This window comes from Haemaphysalis longicornis, unplaced genomic scaffold, assembly GCF_048455015.1.
Source record: "Haemaphysalis longicornis isolate Haplotype H1 unplaced genomic scaffold, Haemaphysalis longicornis Haplotype H1 scaffold_6, whole genome shotgun sequence".
Lineage (NCBI taxonomy): Eukaryota > Metazoa > Arthropoda > Arachnida > Ixodida > Ixodidae > Haemaphysalis > Haemaphysalis longicornis.
In genome coordinates, this window is record NW_027526407.1 from 152,773,693 (window position 1) to 152,797,238 (window position 23,546).

The 23,546-nt window shown below is 50.5% G+C and overlaps 1 protein-coding gene across 1 annotated transcript in view; it reads right to left on the reverse strand.

The window, feature by feature from the left end:
* Positions 1-23,546, reverse strand: part of LOC144143307 (DNA (cytosine-5)-methyltransferase 3A-like) — a 268,623-nt gene that overhangs the window by 16,558 nt on the left and 228,519 nt on the right. Inside the window, exon 14 of the mRNA XM_077675079.1 lies at positions 10,092-10,210. Within this exon, the coding sequence (XP_077531205.1) occupies positions 10,092-10,210 (119 nt within the window). The remainder of the gene's footprint in view (positions 1-10,091; positions 10,211-23,546) is intronic.

A 23,546-nucleotide genomic window follows, 5' to 3' on the forward strand; every position in this document is an offset into this window, starting at 1 on the left:
CACTGGGGATAGCGTTGTGCGTCGCAACCGCACTCACTTGGTACCCTTGCCACGAATGCAAGAGTTTACGCCACCTGCGGAGCAAGCACAAAACGAAGCCGGTGCAGTGACGCATTGCCAAGACACATCACACGGCCACACCCGAAGCGGTCGCCGCACCATCCCACAGAAAAAATACATAGCCTCTGTTCTTTCGAAAGGAGAACCTACATAGCCTCGTTTCTTTCGGAACGAGATGTTGTACGGCCGGCCGCCGCGGCGCTGCTACCGCGCCGCTGGAGGAGGAAGAAGAAGAAAAACGCTGAGTGGTAATAAACCGCGTTCGCTGTAGCTGGAATCACCCGTCTGTTCGCCTCTGTGCACACCAGTCGAAGTCGTATTATACAGTTAGGGGCTGTTTCATTGAAAATAAATGTATGGTTTGTAAGAGGAGGCACAGGTTACCATTCCTCTGAGTCGGGTGAGACAACATTACACATTGCATATGCTAATATATACGCGTGAGAAAATAAAGTACACAAAATGACTTGCAGAGTCTAGGCTCCCTAAAATAGAAATGGCACATAAACTCGCAAAATTCAACTCCTAATACGTAACTATCCCTTCCAGTCGCGCTTCTACACACCAACCCTCTTTAAGGTGGGGTTCACCTCTGATCACAAATGCACTGCAAAGAAGAAACTTTATCAGGGGCAAGGTAAACAGCCTTATTTCAGAATATGAAGGCTCCATAAAGTCCTATGGAGTGCTACACGCCATGAGCACGGTCTGTAGGGACGCCACTGATAAGCCCCTTTTGGCTCATTTCGAAAGCATTCATTAATGTTTCACGGCTGAGATTTACCATTTGCATGCGTTGCAAAAAGGTACGTTTATGTGGAAAGGCACTACTCGGAAATGAGGTGTATTTATGAGGGTATGAATGTTTCTGTCGTGAACTTACTATGATACATTCAGCCTGTATAAGCGCCAGATGTGTGTCACAAACCGTTGTGAAGCGAGCAGATGCATGGGGCTGACTGTAAATCCACTGCTCTCAAGTTTACGAAAAGCTGTTTTGCAGGCATGGTGCGGTTGTAGACTACTATCTAAACCGGTTTTGTGCACTTGCACAATTGAGCAGAGCACTCTTACCTGACAGCACGCCAGTTACACTTTCCAATATTGTCAAGTAGATAAAGACGAATAGGCGTAATGAAACTGATTTATTTGGGGCGCACTTGGACCCGCTGACAAGAGAACAAAAAAGTGACCTTGCTCGCTGTTCGGCGTCTCACACTGAACCCACCCGCCCAGCGTCTTCATCAACCTCCGTCCCGCACGTGGAGGTCCCCTCCACTTGGTGATCATGCGAGGCGTGGCCGGGTGTATAACCGATGATTCCTGCGTCGCGACAACACCGGCGCGCGCCTGTGGGACGAGCTTAGCTATAAGGCTATTGGCGGGGATGCGGCATTGTTACCCTCTTCAAGAAAGCATCGGCTCGATGCTCAACTATTAGGCACGTCATAAACAGAAAGTGAAGAAGCGAAAAAATGTTCCTTAAGTTCGATAGGTGGTTATGACACGGCACAAACCATAGTTTCAGGTGCACACTATGCTAGTTGCCACGACTGTGTAAATTGCAAGGTACGATACACCACAAGCACACGCGCACACGCCCATCACACCGCAGGTTGTGATGTTGTTACCGGCGAAAGTAAGGCTTTAGGCGGACTACGTGCACTGTTTCGGTACACGGTTGACGGCGTTGTCCCACTCTTCCATCCGGGAGAACTTCGTAGGTGACATCGGAGAGGCGTTGCACTATCTTGTAAGGTCCGAAGTACCTGTGCAAAAGTTTTTCTGAGAATCCCGGCCGGCGTATTGGTGTCCACACCCATACTCTGTCGCCTGGGTGGTAGTACACCTCTCTATGGCGAATGTTGTAGCGCGCGGCGTCCGATAGCTGTTGTCGTTGGATGTGTAGCCGAGCGAGTTGGCGGGCTTCTTCGGCGCGCTCGGCGAACTTCTCCGCGTCTTACGTTCCCTGATGCTCTTCTTCGAAAGGTAGCATTGCATCAAGCTTAGTCTGCACTTCCCGGCCATACATCAAACGAAATGGTGTGAAGCGTGTTGTTTTCTGCGTAGCCGTGTTATAGGCAAACGTCACGTACAGCAGTATTTCGTCCCACGTTTTTGTTGTACATCTACGTACCTGGATAACATGTCGGCCAATGTTTTGTGAGTTTTTCCGTCAACCCATTTGTTTGCGCATGGTAGGCTGCCGTTTTTCTGTGCGTGGTACGGCTGAGGTCTAGCGTTTGTTGCATCATATGGGCAGTAAATGGCGTAACCCTGTCTGTAACGATGCGCGACGGAGCTCCGTGTCGTAAGACGATGTTTTCGATGAATAATTTGGTCACTTTAGCTGCTGTTCCTCGCGATAGAGGTTTTGTCTCGGCGTAACGAGTCAAGTAGTCCGTTGCGACAACGATCCATTTGTTTCCAGAAGCCGATATTGGGAAGGGTCCTAGCATTTCCATGCCTATCTGCTCGAACGGCTTCTCGGGTGGATCTATTGGCTGAAGTAAGCCCGCTGGCCTTAACTGCGGTGATTTCCGGCGCTGACATTGACGACACGTTTGGACATAGCGTTTGACGCTTGCGGGGAGCTTTGGCCAGTAGTGTTTCTGACGCCCTCTGGCCAAAGTCCGCGTGAAACCCAGGTGCCCCGCTGTCGGCTCGTCGTGACACGCAAAGAGGATGTCATCGCGGAGGTCTTGTGGTATATAGCAAGAAGATATCCCTGTCGCTGGACTCACCCTTTTTTTTTGTATAGGACTCCGTTTTGTAAAACGAAAGAAGACGTGGTATGGTAGCGCTGCTACCCTCAAGGTGGCCGATGAGTGGTAGGAGATCCGAGTCAGCGCGTTCTTTGGTCGAAAGTTCGGACACGGTTATTGCACATAGAGAAGTTGTTTCCTCCTCGGAGTTTTCTCATGGCGATTCAACTGGAGCACTAGATGGACTGTCGGCGTCATTGTGCTTGCAGCCTGATTTATAAGCTATGGAAACGTTGAACTCTTGCAGTCGCAAGCTCCAACGTACGAGGCGCCCGGGAAGGGTCTTTCAGGTTGGCTAACGAAAATAGGAAATGGTGGTCGGTTATTACTTTGAAGGGCGGCCGTAAAGGTACGGGTGGAATTTCGTTATTGCCCAGATCACAGCAAGGCATTCCCTTTCAGTGGTGCAGTAGTTCGATTCTGCTCGCGAAAGCGCGCGACTTGCGCAAGCAATGACCTTCTCGGCTTCTTCGTGCCACTGAACTAGCACTGCGCCCAGTCCCATGCTTCTGGCGTCGGTGTGGAGCTCGGTATCAGCCTGCTCGTTGAAATGAGCGAGCACGAGAGGCGACTGTAGGCGATGACGCAGTTCTCTGAAGGCTTCGTCTTGTTCCTCCGTCCACAAAAATGGGATGTCCGCCCTGGTAAGGCACGTGAGGGGTTCAGCGATCCTTGAAAAGTTGCTGATGAAGCGGTGGTAATAGGCACAAAGACCCAGAAATCGTCGCACGCCGTTCTTATCTCGTACGGCCGGATAGGAAGCCACGGCAGCTGTTTTTTCTGGGTCCGGTCGCACTCCATCTGCGCTCACCACATGCCACAAGCACACCAATTCGGTGGACCGGCTTCACCTGTTTCACCGATTTCCGGCTTGCATGAGAAGCTAGCCGACTGAAACCCTGCCAATACCGGTTTCAGTTGCTGTAGGTGTTAATAAAGTTTCGGAAAAAAAGTGCCGCTGTCGCATGCCCCCGCGCGAGGGACACGAGTAAATGCAGAGCATTGGGGGGTGGTCACGTGGCGTAGGTTGTGGTAGTTGGCGGTGGTAGTTGTAGTTGTTGTTGTCGCACGGGTGCCTCGACGGCGCTTGAAGGCCAAGTTCGACGAAATGCACGAGGCGTTGGAGCACGGGGAGTTTTCGAGCTTGGACGAGTTCCTGCGCCCCTTCAACGTGCGGTCCGTGGAGGAGTACTCCGAGATTCTGCGGGCTGGCGCGTCGCGTCCGTGCGTGCTTCACGCTAGGACCCCCGCCGAGAAGCGTGTGAACGCGTTCAACCCGTGGATCGGAAGGGTTATCGACTCCAACATTGACCTGCAGATCATCCTCGACCACTACGCGTGCGCGGCGTACGTCGTGGACTACGTCAACAAGACCGACCGCGGCATCTCGTTCTCGTAACGCGGGGTCCGCCGCTCGCCGCTGACGTTTCGAAGCCGTGTCTCGCTCTCGATTCGATGGATCCGCAGCTCGACGCTGACGACTGGCGGCGGCCTCTCGTTCGCGACGCTCGGGATCGGCCGCTCGACGCTGACGCTTCGCCGCTGCCTTAGCGCGCGCAGTAGAGGGAGAGAAGGTAGCACCTGCTGCTGCAACGCCTCTTTCAGTGCCGAAGCACGCGCATGCGCGCCCGCACCTGTTGTTGAGAGCGGACAACGCCGAGGAACGACGGGTGACAGTGCGAGTTAAAGAAATGCTCTGCATTTAAAAACGACGACGTCGTTTAAGTAGACGAGACAAGTATGCCATTTCAGAGCGGTGGGGACGGTATCCAACACCCTCTGGAAAGTGGCTGGAGCCGAGCATAGACCGAAAGGGAATACTTTGAATTCATACAGTTCCTTGGGGGTGAGAAAGGCTGTCTTCTCCCGATCCCTTTCGTCAACTCTATATGCAAGTAGCCAGCCACTCCTGAGGTCGATGGAAAATACTTGGCTCGCCGAAGTCTGTGCAACGAGTCGTCTATGCGCGGCAGTGGATACGCGTCCTTTTACGTCACGCTGTTCAGTTTTCTATTATTGACACAGAAGCGTAACGTTCCCTACTTCGTTGTAACGAAACCACTGGGGACGACCATGGGCTGCTTGACGACTGAATGATGTCATCTTCAAGCATTTCTTCTACCTCTGTGTCGATTGCTTCTCGCTCCTTTGAGGAGACGCGGGAAGGATGTTGTCGTATAGGGCTTGCATCTTCCGTTATGATGCGATGTTTTTTAATAGGTGTTCGACGTAGTTTGGTGGCTCAGGCGAAGCAATCTTGAAACTTGGATAAAATTTTCCCGAATCTTGTTTTTTGTTCTTCAGAAAGCTCACGATCGATGTCGACGTTTTCGAGCGTGGGCTTCCTATTGCAATCGCCGCGATCTTCTTCGAATGCGGAGCATTTTACAACCTCAGTAATTTCGTCGAAGTAAGCAACAGTGGTTCCGCGAAACAGGTGTCTGTTTTTGTAGCAGAAATTGGTGACGAGTAATTATGCCCGACCATCACGAAGCTGCACAATGCCCCTCGCCACACAGATGTGTGCTGTGAGCAAGCGCGAATGGTTGCCTTCCGAAATGACTTCACCGTTTTTCATTTCAGCGCACTCAACCTGAACGAGCACGCTTGTTCGTGGTGGTACGTTTACCCCCTTCTTCGATAACGCGAAGTTTCCGTCTGCAACCATTGTTGTCACTTTTCTCAGCTGTCTGCTCAGTGGCAAAGGTGATGCTGCGACCTCGAAAGTTTATCATCGCAGCATGTTTGCGGAGGAAGTCCAAACCGAGTACCAGGTCGCGAGAGCATTCGGGCATTATGAGGAAGGTGGGGACCAACGTCGATTGACAAATTTTCACGCGGGCAGTGCACACGCCGAGTGGGGTGACTATGTGCCCTCCAGGGATGCGAATTCGCGGTCCCCACAATGGCGTAGTAACTTTTTAACTCCTCTAGTAAGCCTAGCACTCATGATGGAATAGTCCACTCCGGTATCCACCAACGCACTATCTGTATTAGCGTTGATTAACACAGGTATATCTAAAGACAACAGACCATTAGCATTAGGTTTCGCTATCGCCGTTACTGCGTACTGCATTGGAGCCGTCGGTGGAAGCTGTTCAGGAACTTTTCCTTCAGCGACCTCGTCTTCAAAGGCCGCTGCCTCTAGTTTTACAGGGAAGGGATCGGGGATAATCCCCGTGGGGCACTTGTATAACTTGAATGCCTTGGAGAGACCCGGCATGGAGACGGCGACCTTAATTCCTGGCGCTGCAGTAGGATTACGGGGCACTATTATGCAGTGTACTCTGCAATAGCGTGGTGTCTTTGGCCGGGACGTGGACGACGAGAGTCAATGGCGAAGCCCCGCAGTCCGAGTCGTCGGTAACGGCACTCCCTGTACAAATGTCCGGCTTCGCCACAATGATAGCAGAGAGGCTGCAAATCCGGAGTGCGCCACACATCCGTCTTCCTTCGTCGGTCCCCAACGTACGCAGCCGACTGCGCCGACTGCAAAGGCATGCGGAGTCCGGGTACAGACTACACAGAAGGAGCTGCTGTGGAGTGCGCCGTCTGCACGGGGATGATGGGTCCGGTGTACACAAAAGGAGCTGCTGCAAAACAAAGACGCCGGAGGGCGTCTGAATAGCTCATGTGCAGAGGGTCGGGAACCATCACTGGTGCTTCCCGACTGCATGGTGGTTACCAGTCCGCATGGACAGGAGGCGCTCGCAGGGCGTGTTGCACCTCGTCGTGAACAACGCTGGCAATAGAACCAATCGAGGGTTGGCGGATGTCGCTAAGTTTTAGTAGTTCCTCGCTGACTATTGAGCGAATCAGCTCTCGGAGTGCGTCAGGGTTCTCGACCGCGTTGCCAAAGCCTCTGGAGTGCGACGCAAAATTAGCTGGGCGCTTATACAGGCTTGCACACTGCCGTAGCGTCCTTTCTATCATAGTAGCTTCGGTAATAAATTTCCTCACAGTCTTTGGCGGGCTTCGAACAAGGCCTCCAAACAGCTGTGCCTTCACCCCGCGCATGAGGTGTCGTACCTTTTTTTCTTCTGTCATGGCGGGATCAGCTCGTCTGAATAGGTGTTCCATATCTTCCGCGTACGTGGTCACGCCTTCGTTCAGGAGATGAACCCGAGATAGCAGCTCGCGCTCGGCCTTCTCTCGGCGGTAGCTATTTTATTGTGCTTGCAGAAACTCGCTTCGAAATTCCGTCGACATATGTGACCTCCGTTCATTGTTCTCAAACCACGTGAGGGAACCATTTTCTAGTCTGAAGTACACGTGTCTTGACTTCGCCACGTCGTCCCACTGATTAAAGGCCGCTACTCGTTCAAAGTGGTCAAGCCAGTATTCCGTCTCTTCGAATAGTTCGCCATGGAACGAGTTCGGGTTCCGAGGTTTCTGGAAACTGATGGCGGGGGTGGCCATACCTTGCTGCCGGGTTTGTGTTGCACTGGTCCTGGTTCGGTTTACGGGAGAAGTCCAAACTCTGGCGACGCTCCTTGAAGCCGCCGCCTCGCCCGGTGAACGGGGAGTGTCCATAAAAAGAGCCTTCAAAGGGATCGCGTCACGGCTTTTCGATGGCGTTCGAAGCAAGAAATAGTAGTACCCCGCACCTAAACCAGTTTATCACGTAGACAAAGACGAATAGGACTAATGAAACTGATTTACTTTGGGCGCACTTGGGCCCGCATATAAGAGAACAAAAAAGTGACCGTGCTCGCTGCTCGGCGTCTCACACCCAACGCAAGCGCCCAGCGCCCTCGTCAACCTCCGTTCCGCGCGTTGCGGTCCAGACCACTTGGTGATCATGCGAAGGGTGGCCGGGTGTATAACCAATGTTTCGTGCGTCGCGGCAACACCGGCGTGTGCCTGTGAGACGAGCTTAGCTCTGAGGCTATTGGCGAGCACGCAGTAATATTATACTTCGGAGTCAATCCCTACCCGCGACCAGCCAATGTGTCATAAATTTTATGAACATTCCATGAAAGAAGTATGGTGGATAAGTGAACATTATACTTGGTGGCATCAGCCAACAATAAAGCAATGAACGCTGAGTGGCTTCCCCCGGAGGTGAATGGCCAGAAACGTTTGTCGCCTGCTACTTGAACCCCGCAAGCAGTGAGTGGGCCAAGGGGCTTATTGAGAAAGGTATTCATGAGTGAACATTTCTTAAAAATATCACTGCATGAAACAGGAAACCTGCAGAAGCTGGCACAAAATAAAATCAGCGGGACTTGCGCTCATTGCATGGTTCGGTGTGTGTGACGACCGGCATGTTCGCTCTCATTGGGGTGCCTCTACAAGCCTGAAAGTGAAAGTTTGTATCGCTACAACATAAAGCGCCATCATTGCCCAAGTCAGTTGCCTATGCGGAGGAGGGGTGCACATACCCAACAAGTCTGGAAGCGCAGGCACCTCACTCTCTACATTTTGAAAAGCCAGGTGCCACATATTATTGCGAATATGCCAAAAACAAAACTGTGATGGCTTTGGCCTTTCTGGACTTCAATAAACCGGCGCTCATTTGGTTTTGTGAATAGCACTGGAACAGTTAGCTGCCAATGTCTGGCAAATTTAGCAATGCCCGTCAACAGAAGCTGGACTTCGCTCGCATGCCCGCTGTCAAAGATCAAGGAGAAAAAGACGCAGAGAAGAACACCTGTGGGATGTTTTGTATTTTGTATGTGATTCAATCATTCTAAGGTGCACACGACAACTAGCAATTAACCACTTGCAGTGTGAGAGCTGAGCTGTGAAGTTTCTGCAAGGCAAGGCTGGCAAATTAATATAACAGACTTCAAAAAATACACATTCATTTGCAGGAGATTTTCCCGCCATTTTCATTGCAACACAAGCCTTGCAAAAGCGCATTTTAGGCTTTGCTTGGTGGTTTTGTTACTGCGGGGTTTGACAATTAGGGTTTGACGAGCTGAAGCAACAGCTGGGAAGAACATTGTGGCCCTGTGGAAGACCAGAGTGATTTGGAGATATTGAACTAGCAGCAAGACCTTGGCACAGGTGTCTTAGGTTTATGTGACGTGCACCAACAATAAGTGCTGGTTGTGCACTGCAATATGTGCTTTTGCCAACCAGCGATGCCACTCAGATTGTCACAGGTAACACTTTGTACAAAAAAGGATTGAAGTGTGATTGTGCCCTACAAGATAGGATGGCATTACATGCTGTGTAAATATACTTTATATATCCTTGAAAACAACGCAAACATGCAAGGACTTAAAAAAAAACATGACGTGCAACCGATGTCCTGTCAGCGCTCTCATATTCTGTCTTTCCTTAGTCTTTCTGTGGTTCCCTGCTTTACACGAGGAATTTACACCAACTCTCGACACGGTACTTTGTCATATATTATATTGTTCCCTTGGAGAAAGTGGAAACAAAACCTGATACAAATGTTGCCGAAAGAAGGCCCAGCTTCTTAATAGTAAAAAACCATGCAATGCATGCATTTTCCTTAAAGGAGCCATGAAGAGAAAATACAACTTCGTTTAATTTGAAAGAACTAGGATTCAGTATCTCACTCAGCTTCATTAGAGCCACAAAAGATGTTTTTTTAACGAAAAAAAGCAAGAAGTATTTAAAAACTTTCAAATTTTGCGCCACAGTGACGTCTTATAAGCAAGAATGACGTCATACGGGCCAACAATAAAACATAATTTTCAGTGCGTTAACTGCACGTTAGCATTCAAGTGATGCGGTCAAATGGAACTAGAGGCCGTATTACAGACGTCCAGTCATGTTTCGTCACGACAGGTCAGTTAGGCGGCCGCCAATCGCACAAACAACGTTCCGTGACGTCATAGAAAAGTTGCGGGAAATTGGCTAGGGGGTCGCGACTGCTTCACACGTTTTCTATAATATCTCCCTTATTTGTTCGAAGATTGCGATGATATTGATATCATTGTTGTCGGGACTAAGCAGTCTTTCTAATAAACCCAACTTGTATTTTCTCTTCATGGCTCCTTTAAGTTAGAACTGCGACTCACACCAGTGGTGAGATTTAATGAATCGCACTTAGTCTTTCAACTCAGGTTATTTTGTGCCATATTTTTCCCTTGAAGGGAATGCAGTCATTATATTGTGAGCACAAGACCATAAAGACCATAAAAGACCAGAAAAAAGAAAGCCTAAATACGAATGTGGCTGAAGGAGGCCCTGCTTGTGAATGGTAAAACATAACAAGCAACGCTTGCATTTCCAACATGTTAGAACTGTGACATACGCCAGTGGTGAAAGTTTATGAACCATGCTTACTCTTCCAACTCGGTGGTCCAAAGAACGTCCCTCTGGCCGCCCATCAGAACAGGCAGGACTCCATTCTTTGTTGCCCGGAGGGAGTTGGCATTTGTGGTCACCGTCCGAATCTTCTCAACCTGCAAGAATTATACAGTTTTAAATGTCTCTGCAACAATACATTTTGTGTACTCACACCCCTAGCTGAGACTAGACTAGTGCCAGCACGTATTAACTCTTGGATTAGAGACTTGTGAAGTGCAGTGCAAAAATTCAAAACAAAAATTCTACCACAAATTCCAATAAAAACAGCTATTAGTCATTCATTTTTGTATTGAGTGTATATGACATCTAATGGTCTTAGAGAAAGAGAGAGAGAGAGAAGTTTTATTCTGGCTAGGCCTGTGCACTGTTCAACCTTAAAGGCAGCTTTGTGGGCCTGAGCATAGTGGATTGGGGCGCACTGGGACTGGCAGCATAAGCTCGTGAGGGCACACAGACGGGTAGGGAGGTTGTGTGGCGAAAGAAAAAACAGGGCATAACACTGCCAGGTGGTGTGGGGGCGTCTTCATATGTGCCCATGTGGGGGTGGAAAGGGGAATGGTGATGTGGGGAACAGGGATGTTGAATGATAGATGGCTCGAGTGGAGAAGAGGCGGGTTTGGATTATTCTCCAGAGTACTGATTTCATGAGGGATAATGAGGGCTGAAGGGGTGGAAGGATGGTGTGTGACAGCCTCTGATGGAGAGTGATTTTGCAGAAGGTGCGCAGTGGCTTCAGGTAAAGAGGGGGTTGGGAAATGAAGAAGGGGCCTTGTTGAGGAATCCGGTGTATCAAATCATGGGCCGCTTGAAGGACCTTCTCCCCGCTGCCGAAGCCCGTACTGCCAGCAGTGTACAAAAAAGAGATGATGCGCAAACGAGAAATGTAGGAGCAGAGAATTGAGCGAGGAGCAAAGCGATGCCCCTGAAAACATTTGTAACGACCGTTTGTGAATCTGTTATTGCGAGGGTAGGGGATGGGTGGAGGCTGGTGACCAGGGCGGCTGCTGCTTCCTTCCCCTTGCAGAGGATAGAAAGTCCGGGTGGTGGCTCACATATACTGTATCCGAGAAGGCGGGCGTGTTTGGGATGGTATTGTGCTCGCGCCAGGCGATGGTGGGCGTAACAGGGAGTGCATGTTGCATGAGGAGGGTATAGAGAAGGGCTCGATATTATGTAGGGCTTAAGGTTGGTTGGGAGTGGTGGACGGCCGGGTTCATTGAGTGGGGATAGGACTGTCCTGCCACTGCGAGTTAGGGCAAGGTGGGATAGAAGGGCAGTCAGTGGGCTTCTATAAGCTGGCATGGTTAGTTAAAGGTGCCCGTGTGCAGGATGGCGTCGGGTGGAGCGCTGGGCGTAGCTGTGGTATACGGCGATAGAGTGCGCGTTGTATGGCCTCGGTTTGTGACAGTTCGGTGCGGGTTATTGCGATGTATGGTAGGGAGTACGTGACGCGTGGGGGAAAAATGGCATGGGTGATCTTGAGGCAATCCAACTCCCGAGGGCCATGTGCTCATGTGGTGACGCAATGTAGGAGGCCCAAAATTTGGTCTGCATGATACTTGGGTAGGTAGATAGCATGTGCGTTGAGTCTATTCTGCCAGACAGTGAGCCCTAGTACTTTATTCTGGTTTGCAAGTGGTACGGCAGATTCCGACAAAGTGAGTTGAAAACTGGGATCCATTGTTTGGACCCGACCACCTGCGGTGCAACAGGCCGCCCCACGGAGCAAGATATAAAGAGGAGCGCCGACTGTGGCCAAGAAAAATTATTTTGCTCGGGCCGATAATGTCCACGCGCCGCCGGCCGCCCAGCTTTCCTTTTGCTCTCTTCCTCCTTCGTTTGCCCTCTCGTCGCTGTGCCTCTGTACATGGCTTTTCCCTTCTTCGCTCTCCCCAGAGGCGTCGTTTTTTTCGCAACGACGTCTGTCGTATGCCTGTCCTACTATGTAGGAGGAATGCCTGCACGCGCGGAATTTAAACACCCGCGCTTAGCCGGAATAGACGGCGCAGATAATCGCATGCCACCGCATACATGCCGATCGCTTATTCCCTATCGGGGAGCATTTATTCTGACATTATGAAGACCCGCTAAAAATATTGTACTAACCCAGCAGATGTAAGACGCAACTGAACGACGACGACTTTAGAATCACCAAAGAATGAGTAATAGTAATATGAAACGCCCCAACATGCAGCCTAGCGTGATTCTGCTTACGACAAATCGATGCAGCGCAAAAATTACCCTCTGTTGTTGGCCCGCTCTCCGACCGCGTGCTTAATTATTTATCCCGCTTCTGCGCACTAACAATGCTTACAAGGGTCGCCCGGAGTCTCCATCGGCAAATGGCAATGAGACACACACTTCTGTGCCAATGACTGAAATGGACGGCTGCCCTGTTGTAATAAGTCTACAGAAACATTGTCATCTTGATAAGACACCCAAGAATATCAAACGCAACATTCATTGTAACTCATACCGCAACTTACCGCCCAATGTTCACTGTCGCTCTACGGTCGTGTTATCTCGTCGATAACGCCTTGGACTCCAAATAAAATGCTGCGATTTGTATGGCTGCAATTTTGGGCCTACGAGGGTTCCCGGAGTTTTTTTTTCTTTAAGCCGCTGACCAGCAAAACAGCCGGCTCGTCAAACTTTTTCTTTTGGCGAGTCATCACCACAGAGATATAGGGTCCGGACGAATTCAAATATCGCGAAATGAAGGCTTGTGAAAAGACCGCACTGTCAGGGCCTCGATCTTGAGCAGATTGCTACGTCGCGGGCAGTCGCGAGTGATGTGATCGCGTTTCTGTTATTTCCTGATGAGCGTGTGAGTGCCGGTCCGTGTTCTAGGCACACTCTGTTTTGGACGTAAGTTGGAGAACGGCGAGAAAGCTGAGGCAACTTTTATAATCGCTAGTGATCAGAACCAGTTGCTCCTTTCGCTTTTTGTAAAACCTGTCAAAAAAATGCCGAATTGGTGCTCACAAATTTACAAAACGGAGTGACATTTTCGGCAAGCACTGCGCAAAAGGCAGTGTTTGTATAGCAGCCATATGTCTATATGTGCGCTCTACATTTTGTTTTCCCGCCATGCAAACCAATCCTTCACGCATGTTTGCCGTGCCGTACGACCACTCAATTACTTCGGGTTCGTGTTACCCAGAAGGTGCTGTCGAACAAGTTAATCAAACTGTGCGAAGGAGGAGCGCAATGAACGCGAAGCGGCACCAACGCAGGCCCAAAGCACTCTGTGCCCAAAACTACCGTCGCCGAAGCAGACGACAAAATCCCACGGAATGCGTTCCGCCAACGCGCCCGCCGGCGCACGGGCAACGCCAGCCGCTTAGCCACCGGACCATTCGCTGCGCCATCTACATTGCGCTCCGCGAGTTATGGACATTAAGACACGGCCTCCGCGATCGGCTGCCGGCGGCGCGCCGTTGCTCCGGCCGTCCCATTCGGCGCGTCCCCCAGCAAAAACATGTAATTTGACTAACTCCGCAAAGCGCCGCGAGGTGGCGGTGTTAGCCGATGGTTCGGCAGCTTGCACCGACTCCCCTGGCCGGCTTTGTGGGGGCCTGAGTTGCTGCGTGTTTTCACGACTGGAATTCGCGTAACTGTGTTGCAGCTTTATTCTTGTTGAGCTGACGAACCGAACTACCGGGTCATGACGCGGCCGCTTGTCTCAGAAGCTTCGAGGAACAGCACCGAAAAGTTAATCGCACTGTGATTGCTGCGCTTGATTGGTGCAGGAAATTTCCGTGCGGACATTCAGGTGCGCGGAAATTTGGGTGCGAAAACTTCTCGGCTACATAATTATCGGGTGCTTGCTTGTTGGAACAGCAGTTATATTTTTATTTCCGCATAGGGTGGGATGGACAAGAATCGAGCGCAGTGGTTGCATTTTTATATTGGCGCCGTGTTTGATTTTGCCAGTTATTTTTAGAAGTTGAACATTTGTATATTTTTGCTTGATAGCTCGTCCAAGGAACACCTGTTATGCAGCCTATTGATTATATTCTTACACAAATGCTTTTTTTTTTTACAAGATTTCAATTTATATTCGCTTTTTGCGGCGTGCGACTCAGCTAACGATTAGCCGCCGTTTGCGATGGTGTTATTCCTTCTTTATGCAGTTTTCTCTAAACGAAAGACACACTGTCCCTATCTAAAGAAAGCAGCATTACAAGCATTCGGTTGCCCCTAAAACGCACAAAATCTTACGAGGAGTTTTATGCAGGTTGTGCGCTGTCACACTAAAATGATTTTGCAAACACTGTTGTCGCCACCTTTTTTTTTTCATACGGACAAGTCTCGCATATTTTCGTGTGGAAGAACGGGCTTCTGAAAACAGCTGCAGTGTGTTTATGTCCGGACCAAAGCAAACATGAAACCTGTAATCATTGCTTTACACATGGATGGGCTTCGAAATCAGTAATTGAAAATTTAAATGCCTTTAGTCTTGGGTCCAAAATAGGGAAAATTGGGCTTGCCTGCGGTCACCGAAATACGTTTAAGAATACAATGAAATCGGGGTGCATTTGACTTCAAGTTGTTTTATTTGTTGCGACTGAAATTGAAACTGTAACTTGCTTAACGCACATGTGTAGAACAGATTGCCATATCTTTGAGGCTATCGCTCAACGTAATACTCTTTAAACGTGTTAATCCTAAAAATATGGCGGGTGCTTCCACCCAACAGTCATTAATTCGAAGGCCAGATAAGAACGCATCCATCCGTCGTGCGTATGACGCGGTCGCGCCCCGCGCTCTACTGAACAGCATTGACTATGCGGATTATATAAAGTACGTAAGCCTGGATAAGAAATACCTGAAAAATATACACCTTTTAGTGAACCGAACGTTATTTAAGCACCAGAAATTTACCATTGGTAGTAGGGAATATTGTCTGGGTGTCGAAGACGTTATGCGGCACATGTTAAAGAAGTCGCATAGCTGCAATCGTAGGTAAAATAAATTCATTATTATCAGGTTCTATGAGTCCCTTTGCATCCATAACATCAGCTATGCTTTCTTTTTATTGCGATACGAAGCGCGAAAGTTGACGAAACGCCATTTCGAGAAGCGTTGCAGCATACCCAGCTTTCGTTGCAACCATCGGCTCCGCGCGCCGCGCTGCGGCGGAAAACGGCCAACCGGCCCCTTCGGAATTACGCTCTCTCCGGGCGATTGGGACGGCCGAAGCAACGGCGCGCCGCCGGCAGCCGATCGCGGGGGCCGTGATTAAGAGCCCGCAGGAGAGAGCGAAGTCGGCGCTCCTGTTTATCTTGCTCCGTGGGCCGCCCCAAGGAAGACCGACGTGTGGCGAACGTCCGACAATAATCCCAGGCCTCTCAAGCTTGGACGTTCCCTAGCTTCCCTATAGGCGGCGTAAAAATCGACGCCCCACGTGACCAACCTACTATAGTGCCTAGAATATACTATTCCAGGCACTATAAACCTACAGCGCTGTTTTCGACCATCAACCCCACCAGACAGCGCAAGAAAAAGGTTACTTTTGGTATAGGATACAAAACTTTCATTCCGTGACTGGAAGAGCCCACACAGTTCACTTACAATGTGTTATTTAAAAATACTATTAACAAGTTCCACATCAAACATCCGTTGAGCAAAAATGTACGCAACTCTTTACGAACAGCCGACTGGTCCACCACCTCGTTTCTGAATTCGCAACCACAAAGCCGCCAATTCAAATTGAAACTGCTGCAACGGCCCACCGTTTCTATGTGCGCGGAGCACTGGTTTCGTGACTGTTATTGCTGTTATGTGCTTTTGCCTCCATCAGTTGTTGAGAGGACTGCAAAACACGGGAATTGAGTGCTTGTGGAGTGACAAATGTGGGAAATTCCGCATCGGAAGACAGCTGTCGAGGCCAGAATATTTGATTCTTCCAATAGAAGGTGAGTGTTATGCATTCCGCTAGAAAGACGGTGCAAATGAAAGAATTGTCGCCGTCAATACCTCATTTGTGCCCTTCGTTCGAAATCTTAGCGCAAGTGAACGAGTTGTTATGGCAAACAAAATGTTGTCATGAAAGTCACGTACAATTGCAGCGATCGAAATGAAATGATGTCCTGGCCTCTGTAAACTTGCAGATGTCAATAAACGATTTGTTCTCACTTGCTGCTTACTGTGGTCTGTGCCAGTCGAGGCCATCTGGTCACCTGGCGTAACATCACTTCACTAGCGCGGCGCAAGTAAACACGCGGCCAGCGTTCCAGCCAGGAACCAGCACGAGCACCCACGGCCGAACTCGACGCTCCTTTCGCGCGCGGGAGGAGAGTCGAGTCCGGCCGTGGAGCAGCGAGCCGGGGGCCGCCGTGCGAGGGCAGCCATGTTATTAAGGAGCTCAAACGGCCGGTGCAAAAAGCATCCGCCATGTTTACAAAGCCGTGTTTACAGCGTCATCAAGCGGGCGTACTCGGTAGTTCACAACGCCGCCACTACGCTTTTTCTGGCACTACAGGCAAAGCTAGACCTTTACTTCTCTAAAATCCTCCCTGTTCTGTGATAATCCACTGTGCTACCACTGCGAAGAGGCCGACCACATCTACCGTCGCTGCCCCTACAAAAGGCTCGGTTAGAGAGGGTTCTCCGTCGACGCACCCCGCCCCCGAACCGACCAGCGCCCATCGGAGATCGAAGAATACCGGTCCAACACCAGCCGTGGACCAGCCCGTTTCAACTGTTCGCCGTCGCCCTACTCATACCAGTTGCCGGACCGCCGCAGCAATGCTGAGTTCTCCGTGGAAGTTCCCCCAGAAGCAACTCCTGGAGCTGAAGTTGCACAACGTCCTAAAAACGAAAACCCTTCAACGACGCAAGGGCGCGCCGAAGACTGCGATTTAGGCCATGCCCTCATCCCGACGACCCGGCGGAATCCTAAGGAGACTCCCGAACACGACGACAGCTACGCTGCGCGGCACGTACAAAACATGACCGAGAAACCGCTAAGACGACGACAACGACGTCGCACAGTGGCCGACGTTCAACACGCACAAGCCGAGATGCGACGCCCCGACGCACCCGGAACTCGAGGAAGGCGGCGTCCGACGTCCAGTTGTCCATCGACGGCTTGGAGGTAGTCGCTCTCATCGACACGGGAGCCGACTACTCGGTAGTGAGAGGGTCATGCGCGTCTAAGCCGACCAAAGTTACGACAAGATAGGACGGTCCGCATTTACGCACAGCACGACGCCATTTCGTAAGTCCAAGTGGAACATGCACATCACGCGTCACCATAGGCGGCACTACGTCCCTGCTGAGTTTGTCACTTTGCCTAACTGCTCCCGCGACGTAATTCTCGGAATGAATTTTTCGACGGACAACGGCGCAATAATTGATCTGCAGACCAAGTCGATAACGTTTTCCTCCGATCACTCGGGACGCCGCAACCGAACCCCGATCACTGTGCTGCTGTAAGGATGGCCGAGGATCACGTAACCCTGCCACACCGCGCAAGCTCGATGATCACCGCCTACTGTGAGAATGCTGCTCCTGACATCGACGCTATCATAGAGAGTGACCAAAGGTTGCTTCTCAACCACGGTGTCTCCGTCGCAAGAGTTATTACGCGCTTTAAGGAATGCAAAACCAACGTTTTAGTTACCAATTTCACCGAGGAGTTCCAGTATCTAAAAAAGGGCGCTGCAATTGCGTTCCTCGAAGAAACGCAAGAAGCGAGTCAAGTGATCGCGGTCACCAATTTTGAACGCGCACGCGCATATGCTTCCAAGCTGCCGCATCCTTTTGACATGAACCCGGCGCTGCCACAAGAACATCGGGACAGATTACTGGATTTGCTGTGTCGCTACGCCGATTGTTGTTTTTCAAGTTCAAAATTACTTCAGACAGCCCTAGCGAAGCAACGAATTACAACCGAAGATGGAGCCCGATCTACCCACAGTCACCGTACCGCGTCTCTTTACACGAGCGGGAAGCCATCTGGACTCAAGTAGACGACATGCTCGGCGACGACATTATACAGCCATCGAAAAACCCTGGGCTGCGCCCGTCGTACGCGTAAAGAAAAAAGACGGCACTTTAAGGTTCTGCGTTGACTCAACAAATCAACAAAATCACCAAAAACGACATGTACCCCTTGCCACGAATCGACGACGCCCTCGACCACCTCTGCCATGCCAAGTATGTCTCACCGATGGATCTGAAGACCGGTTACTGGCAAATTGAAAGGGACGAGAGAGACAGAGAGAAGACTGCATTTATAACCCCGGACGGCCTATACGAGTTCAAGGTGGTGACGTTTGGGCTGTGCACGGCGCCAGCAACGTTTCAAAGAGTCAAGGACACTGTGCTAGCTGGCCTTAAAGGGACACTGAAGTGATATGTAAACATTGCGGGATTACTATCGCAAATTGTAGTCCGGAGTCCCCAGGCCATGTTTCGACCACTCTGGGCGCGTTTATGCGATTTTATTTAGTAGAAAAATTAATTCGAAAATGCTGTCCCCCTCTCTTTACGCTCGCCCATTTTCTGTGGCATTTTCGTGTGACGTCAGAAGGAGCCAAACTCGCAATTGGCTCCCCGGCCTTCAGACAGCGTCAGTCGGCCCAGCGTTTCGTCCACCGGCCGCCGACGGGTCATCGCAATTCGTTCGCTCAGTTGAAACGAAGCCAGGACACGTTTGTGAATGGAAGAATGTGCCTTTCTTTACTTGGTTAGTTTGTACACTGTATCTAGTTCCAAGTGAAGGTCGCTTCACACAAGCGCACATGCGACGCCTCGCTGACTGGTACGCCAGTAGGAAAATATAAGGCCTCTCGAAGGCGGGAGAAGAGTAAGCGAAGTCAATATGGGTACGAAGGAAATAAAATGAACTGATATTTTTACCGTATAGCGTAAAACTAGGGTGCGGGAAGCACTTTTTTGCGCTGGGCGAACAAGCACAGCGGCCAGCAGCACGACTACGCATCTGCGAACGCTTTTCCGTCTAAGAAATGCAATTGCTAGACGTGAGATATTGTGGAAACTTGGGGGATGCGTACTGCACGAGCGCAAAACAACAAATAGTCACCTAAGCTGCTTGGAATGATAAAACTCAATAAAAGTATAAACAGGTTATACATTATATACCTTATATTTCCAAGAATGGTCGCGTTGGCTTGTCGCCTAGTGGTTTGGAGCGCTAGGTATGTCAACGCAAATGTTTTGCAAGTCACAAGTTCGAATCCCAGCGGGTACGCGTTTTTTTTTTTATTAAGTAACTTTTTCGTTTTGCGCTGATGTTTGCTATACTGAGTTCACCTTTTTTTGGGCCGCAACGTTCATTGCTCCACGAATTAGTTCACAGAACGCGCGCAGGCTGGCACTGGCGCGCTAGCGAGTTCTCGTTGGCGTGCTGTTGCCACAGGCGCTTCGTCGCAAACTTCGCACGCATTGCAGAGCCACTCACACGCTTGACGAAAGATAGCACACCGTTTAGCTGGGAAAACGTCTAAGAAAAAGCATTCTGCGAGCAGCGAAAACGCCGGCAAAACCCGTCCGTGCTCGCTCATTTCGACGAAAACACCGAAACGGAAATGCACACGGACGCCAGTGGTATAGGTTTGGGTGCCATCCTCGTCCAAAAGCAAAGCGGTTGCGAAAAGGTAATCGCCTATACCAGCCGTTGTCTGTCGAAAGAGAAGAAAAACTACTCTGCCTCCGAAGAAGAGTGCCTGGCTATCATATGGGCCATTTCAAAATTTTCCCCATACGTGTATGGGAGACTGTTCAAGGTTGTGACAGACCACCATGCGCTGTGTTGGCTCGCTACTTTGGAAGGCCTTCCTTGTCGCCCTGGGCGATGGAGGTTGCGCCTCCAGAAATTCGACATTACAATTGCCCATAAATCCGCCAGGAAACACTCTGACGCCGACTGTCTGTCCCGTGCCCCCGTCTAACCACTACCTCAAGACTGATGCCGAGAGCGCGTTCTTCGGAGTCGTGACGGTGAGCGATGGAGCCGCCCAACAGCGTGCCGACCCGGAGTTACACGTCATGATCGACTGCCTGGAAGGACGCAATGTCGCCGTGCCTAGGGCCTTCAAACGAAACTTAACAGCATTGAGCATGAAAACCCTCTCCTCGTGAAGAACAATTTCAGGCCCGGAACGAGAATGAATTACCTTCTTGCCATCCCGGCAGATCTTCCTGGCAAAATTTTGGGAGCGTGCCACGACGACCCGTCTCCCGGGCATCTCGGCACAGCTCGCACAATTGGAAAAATCAACGCGAGGTAGTACTGGCCGCGCCTTACATCCGACGTCACCCACTAAGTCTGGAGCTGCCGTGACTGCCAGCTGTTGTGTTTAAGTTGACCCCGACGCTGTCTTCGTCGGGGCCAGCGCAGACATCACCACATCCGTCAGCGTCACAACAAAAAGTACTTTATTCGGGAACGCACCCCTGTGTCTTCCGTGAGGGCGGCGCCACCAGACAGCTGGCTGAAACCAGGTGACACCACAACACCTCCTTCCTTTAGGAACTTGTGTAGCTTTAAATGTTCAGATGGGCTGGTGGAACTAAACGGCGACACTACGCGTTCTCATAACCCCATCATCTCGATGGTCACTGCCGATGTCTGTTGCTACGTTCGGTGCATCGTTCGGTGTCTCCACCGTTGAATTTGCATTGTGTTTCTGCGTTGTGTCCTTAGGAATTACAGGGTCTGTTTCATTCGGCTGAGAAACCCAACAGGTGTCACCGATTACACTACAGTACTGCACCTTGATAGGTCTCTACAATATAACAGCGAGGTCGTTGGCCCTCACTTAACACTGCAGCTCGAACTCCTTCAGGTCGAACCTACACTCGTTCTCCGGCCTCCAGCAGAGGCAGTAGCCTAGCTTGATGCTGCTGGTTGAAGTTGCACTCACTTTTCATCTTGTAAGATGTATCCCTTGTGGCCACTGTGTCTCTAGCCGGCCAGGATGGTTGCAGCAACTGTTTCATCTTAAGTAAGCGAGTTTTGAGTTGCCTCCCCATTAGGAGTTGAGCTGCGCTGAAGCCATTCACGCCCGGGGTATCTCTGTAGCTGGGTAAAGCTAGATGTGGGTCACTCGATCTGACAAGCAGTTCCTTCACTGTACGGCCCATCCTTTCAGCATCTCCGTTTCACTGAGGAAAGTGCGGGCTGCTGGTCCCAACGGTGAACCCATAGGAGTCGGCAAACCCCTTGAGCTCATGGGAGGAAAAGGGTGGCCCGTTATCCGATCTCACAACTTCTGGGATACCATGTCGAGCAAATATGCTCTTGAGCACCTCGACGACTGCAGAAGCTGTGGACGACCGTAAGGTAATAAGCTCAGGGTAGCGGGAGTAATATTCCACTAGAAGCAAAACGCTTGTCCTTTGCTATGGAAGAGATCCATGCCCAGAACCTCCCATGGGCGGCCCGGTAATGGTATAGAAATAAGTGGCTGGGCTGGATTAATCCTAGTGCTTGCACACTGTTCGCATCGGGCTACCATGGACTCGAAGTATTTTGCAGTCCCCGGCCACTACACCGAATCTCTGGCTTTCACTTTGCGCCGTTTTATACCTTCATGTCCTTCATGCAACAGATGCAAGACTGCTGGTCTCAAGGAAGTAGGAACTATGATACAGGAACCTTTGAGCAGAAGCCCGTCACAGACTGTGATCTCGTTATATACCACAGCATACTTCGTCAAATGCAAGGGCAGCTTCTTCTTATGCGGCCAGTCACGTTGGGCCAAAGAAATAAGGGATTTGCACACGCCATCCGTGCTTTGGGCTCTCTTTACGTCATCCGAATTCAGTGGCAAAGTTGAGGACGCGTTGCTAACACCTCCTGTTGCAAACAACTCCACAGAGTCAAGGGGAGAAGAAACGTTCGGTTGTATCCTTGAGAGAGGATCAGCAGTTGCTAGTAGTTAGCCTGGTACAAACTGCATGGTGAACTGGTAGTGCATGAGCTTGAGGCGCAGTCTTTGAGCACAAAGAGGGAGCCTATCCAGTTGAATTTTGCTAAACACAGTGACTAGTGGTTGATAATTTGTTTCCACGGCAACGTTTATGCCCCGTACGAACTCATCCAACCTGCGCGTTGCCCATGTCACCGCCAGAGCTTCCTTCTCTGTCTGACTATACCTCTGTTCCGTGAAGCTCATGCAGCGAGAAGCAAAAGCCACTCGTGGACGTTCTCCTGACGGCTGCGTTTGAAGTCAGACCGCTTTAAGTCCGAAAGAACTGGCATTCGCCGAAATCGTGGTGGCGTAGGATGGGTGATATTTAGCCACGAACATATCTGCTGCCAAGATCAAGCATCCGCAGCTGCTTGATATTGCTGAAGGCTGCCTCTCGTTCGTGCTGCCAAGACCAGGCCGTTTTCTTGCTTAGAAGAGCACGCAGGGGTGCCGTACTCTCGAGGATGTTAGGGAGGAACCTAGCTAGGTGGTTGACCATCCCGAGAAGTCGACGAATTTTGGCGATGTTCTTGGGCGCTTCAAGAGTCTTGATAGCCTCCAACTTTTCTGAATCGGGTCTGATGCCATCATCTGAGAGAACCACACCTATGAAAGGCACTTTGGACACACCAAAGCAGCACTTGTCTCCATTCAGAGTTATTCCGGCTTTGGAGAGATGACAGAGGACTTCTTCAAATGGGCATCGTGCTCTTTCGTGTCGCGAACGAAGACAAGAATGTCGTCAATTAAATTTGCAACACTTCCTCGACCCTCGAAGATCCTTGCCACCTGCTTCAGAAAATATTCAGGGGCCGATGTGATACCGAACGGCAGGCGGCAAAAACAGTATGGACGTTAGAAGGCGTAACAAAAGTTGTCAACTCTTGAGACTCTGGTGCAGCTTGACCTGGTGAAACCCTGCCGTAGCGTCTAGCTTAAAAAAACTTTTGCGTCGCCTATCAGACCAAGAACTCACTCGACAGTTGGCAATATGTGGCGTTATTGAAGCACAAACTCATGCAGACGAGTGAGGTCAACACAAAGTCGGTAACCACCCGAGGCTTTTGGAACTGTTACGTGTCCCGCACACCAAGGTGTTGGCTTATCGATCCGACAAATGACCCCTTCAGCCTCCATTCTGTCAAGTTCTTGTCGAACCACCCCATGCAGTGGGATGGGGATATGTCTACGTGCATTGAGAGAAAATGTTACGGCATCAGGTTTCAGTCTGATTTGGTACTCCTCTTTAAGCGTGCCGAGGCCCTTAAACAGTTCCGCATGATGCTTCGAAGGGGGGGGGGAACGGTACGTCTCCAAGAAATTTAACGCGGTGAACCCAGTAGTGGAGGTGCGAGTGACTGCACCACATAGAGTCGCTGTTCACATCATTTCCCTTGCCACAAGAGCTGGGCGACGTACGATCCCGGTATATGAAGCGGTTGCCCTCCTCGACCAGTCAACAAGTTGTCCACTTCGTCGAGCT